General features: G+C 41.9%; 1 protein-coding gene across 1 annotated transcript in view; it reads left to right on the forward strand.

The window, feature by feature from the left end:
* The window catches only part of LOC136886789 (alpha-tocopherol transfer protein-like), a 52,655-nt gene extending 40,964 nt beyond the window's left edge, over window positions 1-11,691 (forward strand). Inside the window, exons 5-6 of the mRNA XM_067159595.2 lie at window positions 10,641-10,752; window positions 11,540-11,691. Coding sequence (XP_067015696.2) covers window positions 10,641-10,752; window positions 11,540-11,691 — 264 coding nt within the window. The remainder of the gene's footprint in view (window positions 1-10,640; window positions 10,753-11,539) is intronic.
* Window positions 11,692-12,279: the final 588 nt, after the last annotated feature.

The raw sequence follows: 12,279 nt of genomic DNA on the forward strand, positions 1-12,279 counted from the left end.
AGACGTGATGAAAATAGTCTGCTTTCCCGTTTCTTGCAAGAATTAATACTTCGAATGATCTCGTTGGTGACATGGTCTAGCTATGGGATCTCATCAACCACATTTCAAAGACTTCCAATCGATTCACTGGTGTCCAAACATTGACACTTCAGCACAGCAGCTATGACAAATAAACACTTCAATTTCAGTCTGGGAAATGCTCATTTTTATGTTGTATTCCCTATATTTCCTTTCCATTTCTACAATATAATATCCCAGGCATTCTATATACTCTGTCATTAAGAACAAATCATTGACAAAGTCAAAACTGGTTATTAATTTTCCACCAAAGTGAATCTCTCGCTGCCTTTCAGTAAATGATCCACGTAAAATACAAACAACACAGGTGATAGATACCAGCCTTGTGTAACCCTTACAAGTAAAGTCCGCATGTTTAGGCAGTAATAGGTTAGAATGCAAACTAACTTAGCTGGTAGGAACTGTCGTCTACCCACTCTTCTGTAGTGTAGCCAGAGTAACGTATGTTTTAGGGGTTCTAGTAGACTGGGACCTTACTGTTTATGCAAATCTCATAGCAGAACTGTTGTCCGGTTAGAGTATACTTGTTATTCGTTTTAGTATTGCTGCGTTTGTGGCCTCTTAGTCCGCCATTACAACCTCCAACGCGAGCGGCTAGCGCACGACGTCACCATTTGGCCCGTCCACCAATTCAAGCCACACCAGTCATGTTCAGACTTATGTGTCAGGCCGGCCCCCTCAATCTTCCACCCGTTGTGGTGCAGCGTAATATAAAAATTAGAGTACGAGGCGATTAACCTGGAGCCTTCCACCTCGCGAGGCTTCTGGATACATCCAGTATCCGGACTGCTCTGGAATGACTGGCTCAGGTATATAAGACAGGAGTGACTTGCCAGGAGTTGGAGTTGGCGGTTCAGTCAGTGAGTGAGCGGCGAGGGCGAAGAGCGCAATCAGTCTGTATGTGCTAGCTTGTTGTAGCTGAGGACTCTTTCCGTCGTCTGCAATCGTGTGTGTGGCCAGGTGCTGTGAGAGGGAGTCGTGTCTCTGTTACAGTGTGGAAAAAGACATGGGACATTGAGCCGAGATCTACCGGAGTGTGAACAGCGAACATCTATATGAACTGCGCGACTGTCGTGCGCGGGCTGCGAACTGTGGACTGTGACTGTGTGAGCCTGTAGTGTGAATGATCGGAGTCCGTATTAGAGTAAATAAACAGTGGGGGCTAAGAGAGAAATAGTATATTCTTGCATTTTTTCTCCTTTCCCCTCGCTTCTGGCTCACCTGTTTATTCATTCAGATCGCTGTGTTCTGTTGTACGTAACTCAGAAGTGAGAATTTGACAACTCCAATCAACACGAGTCGGCCAGCAGGCTTATCTCCATGGCAACCACTATGGGTCCGCCCACGTTTCCATGGCAACCATAACCCGCTACTCCCGTCTTCTCACCCAGGCAGGCACTAAACGGACCTCCCTGTAAGAACCGTCATAACGCATCTTTCAATATTACGACCTTAGTAGTTAGTAACTAGTTAATAAATCTTATTAAGATACCAGGTTGTGTCTTTATTTAGTTACCCAGCCAACACATTATGCTATGTTTGCATTCTAACCTATTACAGACTAAATATTTGGTCTCTAACAATAATCTTATTTGCTTTACGTCCCACTAAATACTTCTACTGTTTTCGGAGAGACCGAGGGACCGGAATTTAGTCCCGCAGGAGTTCTGTCATGTGCCAGTATATCTACCGACATGAGGCTGACGTATTTGGGCACCTTCAAATACCACCGGACCGAGCCAGGCTCTAACCTGCTAGCGCCTCAACCGTCTGAACCACTTAGCCCGCCTGACCGGGCTCTACCATCATTTGTCGCTGTAATATGATTGTGATTATAAATGTTCTTGGCTGTTTGTAATAGCCAATCCCTGATGACATAAATCCCTCAATACAGCCAACATCTTGACCCAAATAGTGGTTACAAAATCACGCTCTGCTCCTTACTGGCACGGTGGATTGCGGCTACCAGAAAGTGAGCTGTGTTGCTGAAAGCGGCTCCACTGTGCCTATCTGATAGAGTATGTCTCATTCTGTATTTCCTCAATTATCTCTTTGCCTTAGGAAATGTAGCTACCTTCCAGATGGCTTTCAATAAATTCTTCACGTAGAAAATTAACAATAACAGATTAAGATAGCAACGCTTGCCTCAGGCGTCAAGTTCTAACCAACAGCTCATCCGTTCGGGAAACTTTGGAACAAAGAAAGAGAAACGGTAAATCCTTTTATGTTGCTTATAACAAATCCTATTGCAGAACACTCCTTACGTAATAATTATTTTAAAATAAGGAAAGTTTATTTTATAATTAATGGATTTTATACGCTTACCATTAATATCACGGATAATATAATTCACACGTTTTTCTGTTTTAGCCCCTATCAGTAAAACGTGTCCAAAGGGACACTTCGGAGTAGGCGGCACATCCAGACAGCGGACGTTTTTAATTTCCCGGCAGAACATCATGAGCATATACGGAAATGTTGCTTCTCAATAGCAGGCACTTTTTATAAACAAAACAAGTATTATTCGACATAATTTTCGGAAACGAATTTTAAAAGCAGAAAATTATTGTTACGTGCCAGCCCCGTTTGATACTTCCAGGAAGGAGCTAGTGATTCAGACGACCGGGTATCTCCCAGCTGGCTTGTGAGGTGGAGCCGGCCTTTTCCGTGTATTGTTCTCGTCGGCTGGCTTACCTGTGAGTTTCTTGGAGATTCTACGGGAATGTCCTGCCTCTAGCCACCTCGTAAAAATTCTGGCTCAGTTCACCCGAGCTATAAAATGGGAGGCTAGCCGCAGACAGTCCGTCACATTTGGGCTCCGTAGTGGAGCCAGTGTTGGTGCTGGACTCGGGGTCAGAGTAGGGCTCCCGGGTGGAGTCAGTGTGTTGGGGTTCGATGGCTGGCCTGAGAGCGACAGACGCGTTGACTGTCGGTAGTATCCCACCGACGTCTGAACGAGGAACTGTTGTTGCGGTGTCGGAGAGAGACAGAGTGGGCTGCAGACGACGGAACGGAAGATTGTACTGTGTCTTCGTGTATTTCTGTGGACTGAGGCTCGGCGTGCGTCGGCGAGGAAAACCGTTATCGTGATTGTGAGAGTAAATGGACCTGTGTTAATGTTCGCTGTTGTGAGTATCGTCCTGCTGGTGACTACTGCTGAGTTGTTCACTACATGTGACTGTGTGAATTACTGGACTGTCTGTGGAGTCGAACCAACTAACAGACATCTTGTGTCGAGTGGCTCGAAGCCCTGTGTTCAGATCCAGCGGTCTACACACAGCTGTCTGAGGTGACCGGACTTGGGGAAAGTGAAAGTAAGAATTAAGCGTCCGTCGGTGTAGCAGCGGGCTGGACCGCCTACTATGCCGTAAGGAAGAGGGACTTGTAAATAGACAGCAATTAGTATGTGCAGCCATTCATAGCTGATTAGAATTGTGTGTGTGTGTGTGTGTGTGTGTGCGTGTGTGCATTTATTGGGTCATCCTGAAATAAATTAGGGTAATGAAACAGATGGAGTTTTATTCGTAGCAATATTGTAAATATTAGGTCTAAGTAAATCACTAAAAATAGACAGCGTAAAGATCACTAGAAATACAGATCGTTCGGGATCCCTGGTGACGAGTCTGAAGGCCGATGGCGGCGCTGTTATCGAAATTAGCACGTCGAAACGGGGAGTGCTGATCCACGCCAGTACTGAGAACGTGTGTCACATTAGCTGCAACGATGCCAAAGCGGATTGACCCTTACTGGGAGGGCTACGTAACAGTCCTCTCCAATGCGAAATATAGCTATTCTGCATGATTTCTTGATATCAAAGAACGAGATCGGTGCTGTATTGAATAAAAAAGTTGAAGGCCAACTAGGTTTAAATCCTGTCGGGAAAAGTGAAGGCCCTTGTCTCAGTTGGTAAACCTGTCTCCCAAAGTTGGGGATATTTGTTTCAACAGTTAACACTGTAATCAACAAAGACGTGCAATTAGAGCTTTTGCTACGTCTCATTTCGGAATGTCGCACTAACGCAAGAGAGCTGTATGAGGGCAGTCTGGCAGAGGACAGATGTAGAAATGTGGAGACATTAGACGAAGCGTATCTGTACCTTAGTGACTGTAACAAACACTGCTCGATTTACAACCGCCCAAGAGACAAGAAAATATAAAACATTGTATGCAGAATGCCAGGAAAGTTTTCAGTGGGGTTATATGATCATCGCTGGATACTGCTACAATGTCAAGTCAACCATTCACTGTGTCGCAAATAATGTGAAGGTGAACTCTACATACTATTAGCAAGAGGTTTAACACCCATTTACCGGGCGAGTTGGCCGTGCGGTTAGGAGCGCGCAGCTGTGAGCCCTGAAGATGGTTTTCCGTGGTTTCTCATTTTCACACCAGGAAAATGCTGGGGCTTTATCTTAATTAAGTCCACGGCTGCTTCCTTCCAGCTTCTGTGTCGCTGCGACGTGAAGCCATTAGCATTAGGAAAATTAACACCTATTTACAACACAGATATCCCAGCACTGTATGGAAAGGCGAAAAATCAGGTATAGATACATCAAGACAAAGCATCCAGTCACACCTCTCGTTCGACTCCTCTGTTCTTAGAGACAATAGAGATGGAAACTGGAAATTCCTTTTACTGACATTCCGATTAAGGCACCCGATGGATCACCCAATGACTTCTGTGCATGTGGACTCCTAAAAAGGCCTTAGGAAATAGAGGTACATGCACTGTCAATGGTCTGTGGAAAGCGTGTCAGGAGATTCCTTTGTCGGGCTACAGACAGAAATCCTGTGTTTCCTATTGAGCATGATTGTTGGTGGAGACATGGCTTTTCCTAAGCTAATTACCCTTCGAACATCATCACAAGCATAAAAATACCATACTTGAGTATCTCTTCTTTCTATATTAAAAGAATTTTGTAATGAATGTATCTAATTTATTTCAATACGTAATACAGTTTAACATAGTTACAGAAACATCGGTTTCAGTGACATCTTATCTACAGGTTCAAATATTCTGTGATACCAGGTGATTTTAGGCTTCACTTAGTACGACAAACTTATATAGCATTAATTCGTCTACAACCCAATCTTTTATGATCAGTTTGGATTACTATTTTCTATGAAACAAATTATTTTAAGATCTGTATGTTCACTTGAACATTCTGACGTTGCAGTGCGATTCCCTCCATCACATTGCAAATTTTTCATTCAAAAACGTGTTTGGATAACGTATTGCTGTAAAATAATCTGAGGCTTGATATCGTTTTTTTTTTTTTTGTTTGCTAGTTGCTGTACGTCGCACCGACACAGATATGTCTTATGGCGACGATAAGACAGGAAGGGGTTAGGACCGGGAAGGAAGCAGCCGTGGCGTTAATTAAGGTACAGCCCCAGCATTTGCCTGGTGTGAAAATGGGAAACCACGGAAAACCATTTTCAGGGCTGCCGACAGTGGGATTCGAACCTACTATCTCCCGAATACTGGATACTGGCCGCACTTAAGTGACTGCAGCTATCGAGCTCGGTAGGCTTGATATCGCCAATGGTCAGGAGATATTTGAGGTGAATAATAAGGACACTACATTCTTCAGTGTAGATCATTATCCCATAGCAGGCAAAGATGTTGTGTACATGCAGTTCAGTGTGGAACTGTAGAACATTTTCCTTCGTTTCTCCAGCTCCCTCATGTCCACAAAGCTAAGGCTAAATTATTTAAGTTTTCTTTTTCTCGTGGAAGGCGAACACCGAGTATTAACCGCGTCCTGATGGTATTACCAGTGCATTTCCATGTAAATTAGTTGATAACTTTGTGGATTGTGCTGAGGAAGGTCTTCTCTCCAGTTTAATCGTCTTTGAGCTTCGAGAAGGAGGAGCGGTCCGAATTACAGTAATCACTGGGCGAGAGAATACAGTGCGGTTCCAATGGAGACAACTTGAATCCAATAAGTTATTCACTTGTTTTTATCTTCCGTCAATAAGGTAAGCACAAGACTAAAAAAAAGTCTTACGTGACTGTTGAGATTATGATCGTAGCGTCGAGTCTAGGTCACGGAATTCTCTACCTGCAAGATTAAGATGGTTTGCCGTGAGTACGAGCTGAGTAGATCCCACAGACTTGCTTGATAAATCGACGAAGAAGTAAATGAATGAATGGATAAATATAGTTACTTCGTGTCACTGTGCATTCATTATCATTGTAAAATTAAATAATGTATTATTACCGGTAATATTATTATTATTTAGTTTCGCCCTATTTGGGGTACGTTGAACCAATCATTTCTCTGTGTGTTGTTCTTTTCTTAGCGCCCACTATTTCTCCATTCCTTCTGATCCTCGTTTCTCTCGCCTTCCGAGATAATAAGTTTAGCTTTTAATGTAAATTTGTCTTGGAATATTTTCGTCTTTAGTTATTACTTTAGGTGTTCGATCGAATATTTTTTTTTTCGGGTTTTTAATTCTACCAGGTGTCTTTCAGTTTCTTTAAACCAGTTGGGTTTTGTTTTGCGGTTACGCAAGAAGTCAAAGATTCGTTAAAGAGGTTAATCTATTAGAGTTCATTCTGAGAAGATGACCGTAGATATTTATCGTTCCTTTTCGCACAGTACCTGAGAATTTTCAATTTTATTGATGTATATTAACTTATTATCCAGTAATTTTGGTCCTATGACCTTTCTTAACATTTTCCTTTCCTTTAGCTCGAGTTTCTCCATCTGGTATTTGAAATTCGTGTTTAGTGTTTGTGCTGCGTATAGCGCTTCTTGTTTAATCACTGTTATTAATGTTATTTGCTTTACGTCCCATTAACTACTTTTTAAGGTCTTCGGAGACGACGAGGTGCCGGAATTTAGTCCTGCAGGAGTTCTTTTACGTCCCACTAAATCTACCGACACTGGGCTGTCGTATTTGGGCACCTTCAAATACCACCGGACTGAGCCAGGATCGAACCTGCCAAGTTGGAGTCAGAAAATATTTAATTTTGGACCACCATGAAAGGGATTTCTTGTTGTATGTATCTTTTGTTAGCTGGAAGGCCAGTTCAAATTTATTTTCCCTCGATTCCATTTCTTTGCATTCCACAGCATTCCAATCAATCCATTCTCCGAGATATTTGAATTATTTTACTATTTCAATCTTTTGTTCTTGAACTTTGAGGTGTTTATGTGAGTGCTTGTTGTTAGTCATGATTTTAGTTTGATTTTCGATTCCAAGTCCTATTTTAAGTGCTCGTTTCTCCAGTTCAAGGATTTCCTCCCTTTCTGCCTCCATCGTTTCAACAAACAAGACCATATTATTGTCATTATTTCAATTTTATGATCACCTTCACAGAATGAAGAACGGCAGGCAAAGAATTAATCTCAAAATTAATACACACCATCGGTTGGCTGGAAGAGATACGACGGAATCTACAAAGACTACCGATCACTGATAATATCATGGCTAACAGGCTGGACTTCCGGCGACAGACAACGTCTGTGGATTTTTCGCTTTCGCAAATTCGACGTCAAACTCAAATGAGGAACAGAGACAAGCGATCAGCTGACGTATAAAGAAGTTCTGGGAAGAAAGGAAAAAGGCAAATAGTGTACCGTAGTCTTAGTTCCTAAGTGGTCTATAATTGGCCGAAATGTTTAATAATAACATTATTTTTACTCCTACTATTATTATTAGTTATTTGTAGATATGGGAATTATAGGCACCGATAAGTTTTAATGCAAGTGTTCTGCATTGAGGTTTGCATACACATCAGCGATCTGAACTGTCAGAACCCCTAAAATGTATGCAGCTCGCCGGCATTACTGTACAGCAGCTACATTACACTTGCGCCTTGTTTAAATAGGTTTGCATTCTAAACTAGTCGTGCCTATAATTCCCATATCTAGTTACTTGTATTTGTAATTACATACAGATATTTACTGTTCTGCTGTAGTTGTTTAGTGTCAGAGAGTGTTGAGCTGCAACTGTGTCACAAATAAATCCCATGCCTACGGAAAATTATGAAAAAATGACTGCATAAACGATTATGCGATTACTTCTTACGGTTTGCTTTGAGTCGCACCGACACAGAAAGGTTTTATGGTAACGATGGGATGGGATTAAACGAGGATCGAACCTGCGAAGTTTGACTCAGAAGACCAGCGCTCTACAGTCTGAGCCTGATATAACATTGTAAAGCTATATGTGGCCAGTGGCGACTTGTGCAGAAAATCAGGTGTGTGCTGTAACCCATCCCCCCATCAAAAAATAAAAATATTTAAAAAAATATGTGGTTTGCAAGAGGCTCTCCACTGAGTTTTTCATAACGAACAAACACGCAACAACCCAAAAAATATACACATTCCTCATACAAAACTAATTAAAGACACAATAACACCTGCAATGACAAAACATTCACGAACTCAGAGGCATTTGATTTGAACGTGCAAAAACAGAACTCAACGTTATCAAAATCATTGAAATAAAGCCAGCAAAACATAAATGTTGTTGTAGTGAAAATTATGAACTAAACATTTTGTAATTAAAGGAGTATTAAAAGACCTGGCGGGAACGGGTGATGTCTTCCTGCACAGTATTTTGTTTTCCCGTTTGCATTGAGCGATCCCCTCTTTAATACTACCGCTGAGTCAAGAGGGAACCACCTGCCACGGTCTCATTTCGGTGGAAGTGCTGGTGTGATCAGTGTTGCCTCTAAGTGGTCGAAGGAAGGCTCGCTCGGAAGTGATGTCTTGGCTGTTCTTTCCACAGCACATCGGAAAAGTTGGGCACGCATGCACAAAAGATAGAGTTCCTGTTTTCTGGCAAAAAGCTTCAAAATTCTTGCTGAGCACAGTGGCGCCCGAGTGGAGCGCGCGACTAGTTACCTGGTTGTGAGGGGTGTTAAATTATTTGTTATTCACAAGCTGGAGTTTTCTTCATTGCACTGTATTTGATTGTAGATAGTGTGCGGCCCGTATGTACTACAACAATTGTTCTCATAGATCTCTGGCAGTACACGTTCAAGAGTTGGTCACGTCGTTCGGGATCAGTCAATTTAGAAGATACAATAAGCTGTTCGAAGCATACTACTTTCCCCACTTGCCTCTGCATCTTTTATCACCTCGTTAACGCGGAAATCATTCGATTAGAAAACACTCGCCATACTGTGAACCTTCTGACCTTCTGAGTTAAAGTCGTATCGCGGCTTAATCCGATGGTATTTGAAGGTGCTCAAACACGCCATCTTCGTGCCGTTCAATTTACCGGCACATACAAGAATTCCTGGGGGACAAAATGCAGTCATCTCGGCTTCAACGGGACGAAAAACAATTATTACTGTTATTGTTGGTGTTTGAGCCAGCAGTCCATAGACCGGTTTGATGCAGCTCTCCATACCACCCTATCCTGAGCTAACCGTTTCATCTCTACATAACTATTACATCCTACATCTACTCCAATCTGTTTGTCATATTCATACCTTGGTCTACATCTACCGTTCTTACCGCCTACACTTCCCTCAAAAGCCTGTCCGACTCGTTGGCTGAATGCACAGCGTACTGGCCTTCGGTTTAGAGGGTCCCGGGATCGATTCCCGGTCGGGTCGGGGATTTTAATCTTCAGTGGTTAATTCCATTGGCCCGGAGGCTGGGTGTTTGTGCTCTCCCCGACATCCCTGCAACTCACACACCACACATAACACTATCCTCCACCACAATAACACGCAGTTACCTTCACATAGCAGATGCCGCCCACCCTCATCGGAGGGTCTGCCTTACAAGGGCTGCACTCGGCTAGAAATAGCCACACGAAATTTTAATTTTAACATGTACCCTACCATTCTATAACTTCTTTGGTATAATTTAGCCAAATCGATCTCCTCTTACCAATTCCATTCAGTATACCTTCATTCATGATTCGATCTACCCATCTTACTTTCAGCATTCTTCTGTAACACCACATTTGAAAAGCTTCTATTCTCGTTTTTTTTCTGAGCTAGTCATCCTTCAAGTTACACTTCCATACAACTCCACACTCAGGGCGAAAGTTTTCAAAAACATCTTTCTAATTTCTGTATGAACGATCGAAGTGAGCAAACTTCTTTTGTTAGGAAAGCTCTTCCTTGCTTGTGCTACTCTTGATCTTTTGTCCTCCTTACTTCTTCCATCCTTAGTTATTCTACTACCCAAGTAACAATATTCATCTACTTCCTTTAAGACTTCATTTCCTAATCTAATATTTCCTGCATCACTTGATTTCGTTTGACTGCAGTGCATTACTTTTGTCTTGGACTTATTTAATTTCATCTCGGACTCCTTCACCAAGACTCTGTCTATACCATTCAGTAATTTCTCCAGATCCTCTGAAGACTCAGATAAAATAACTATTTCATAGACATAACTCAGGGTTTTGATTTCCGCTCCTTGGATTGCTATGCGCTTTCCAACCTTCATCGCCTGTTCTCTACTTCAGTCTTGCCTCACTCCTTTCTGGATTGCTTTCAAAGCCCTTTCGATTCTTAACACTGCAGAATTATTTTTATACAGATTGTTATTATTATCACTATTGTATACTTTGTTTTTTGTGCAGATCCATGTCCACGGTCGGGAGGCTGGATTATCATCCTTACATGAGCGCATCCCCATCGCAGTTCTGCCGACAGAATACGGAGGAGAATCAGGGCCATTGCAAGATCTTAAAGGTAAGTCTGTCTAACTGTGCATGTCGTAACAAGGAAGAAAATTCAAAATTCGCGCTTGCGAATTCGAACGTGAATTTTCATCGAATAGTTCACCAGATAACCACGTACTCGAGAAATCTAGCAAGCCAGCTCAGGACTGTCAGAGAATAATTTAACGGATACTTTTATTTTTAAAAATAATCCTGAACCTTTCCCTACAGTTTAAGTTGCTAAAACTAAATCTGCGTTTGGAGGGCGGTAAAAAAGTATGCCAGGGGCCCCGTTGGACAGGCCTGCTTGGAAGGTTGCCGGTAGGAAGGGGATGCTCCACAATCAACAACAAGCGTGGCCGGAGGATGGTAACTGTGTAAAATGATGACGACTTCTTGAAACCAATTAGAATACATTACATCCCGTTCTTGTGTTAGCCATCATCCTGGGTACCGTAAATGTTAAACGCTTTGATTGCTCTTTCTTTCCAGGTTAGTAAGAGCGTTGTATATTGACATAAATATGTCTTACAGCTGGGGTTCTTCTGAAAATGTGGGTAACGAAATAGTGTCATATAACACAATATGTGCGGCAGTGTCACCTAGCAACCGAGCTGGCTGTGATGTAAAGTATTGTTACCTAGCAACCGTGCGGGCGGTTATCTGAAATTAACAGCTGTTGAAGGATGGTCATGACCGAGAAACATATTTATGATCATAGGAAAATCTGACACCATTTTCTCTGTTCGCTGGTTGTCATGAGTTTAGTTATCTGAATGTTATGCACCGCTTTAAGAATTGTAATTTTCTTGTTCCAGCCGCCTGGAAAGTGAAACTGGAGAGTTACCGGGATTGGTTCGTGGAGCAAGAAGAGGTCAGAAGTAACGAGTCCCTACGACCTGGCGCCACCATCAACAGCAGTGATCTTCTGGGATTTGAGGGATCCTTCAGACAGCTTTCTGTTGACTAGCAGAAAAAGTATTCCGTGCACACCGGTTTTCTTCCAGCATGCATAGGAAATGTTTAGGCAGTCGTAGAAATCGCGAGTAACATTATGTTGAAGGAAGAAATATTCGTATCATTATAGCATAATTTCTTCACTGGAATGGCCTCAGCGTAAAGAATGCGTTCGTTCACCTAAACATCTATTTTGTTACTGCATTACAGTCATACCTTGTAAGAAGGATAGCTTCCTGTAGATTGTCATGTTGTTCAATATTATACACAAATGTGAATAGGGGAGAGATCTGAATGGCCTGTGTTTCCTGTAAAACAGAGAATTTCGTATACATTCGAATAATAATAATAATAATAATAATAATAATAATAATAATAATAATAAACGTATTTTATGCATATATGTAAGCTGTATTCAGAAAGTTACCACCAATAAAAAATTTCAACCACTTTTAAGATAAATGTCTTGATGATCATTCTATAGAAGGTTGCTTTGAATATGCAGGTAATAGGAGAAAATTCTATCAAACGAAAAGCTGCTTGTCTCAAAGAAAGTTGTTTTTCTTGTAGAAAGGACCAGAATTTATTTTCAAGATTGTTG

This window comes from Anabrus simplex, chromosome X, assembly GCF_040414725.1.
Source record: "Anabrus simplex isolate iqAnaSimp1 chromosome X, ASM4041472v1, whole genome shotgun sequence".
Lineage (NCBI taxonomy): Eukaryota > Metazoa > Arthropoda > Insecta > Orthoptera > Tettigoniidae > Anabrus > Anabrus simplex.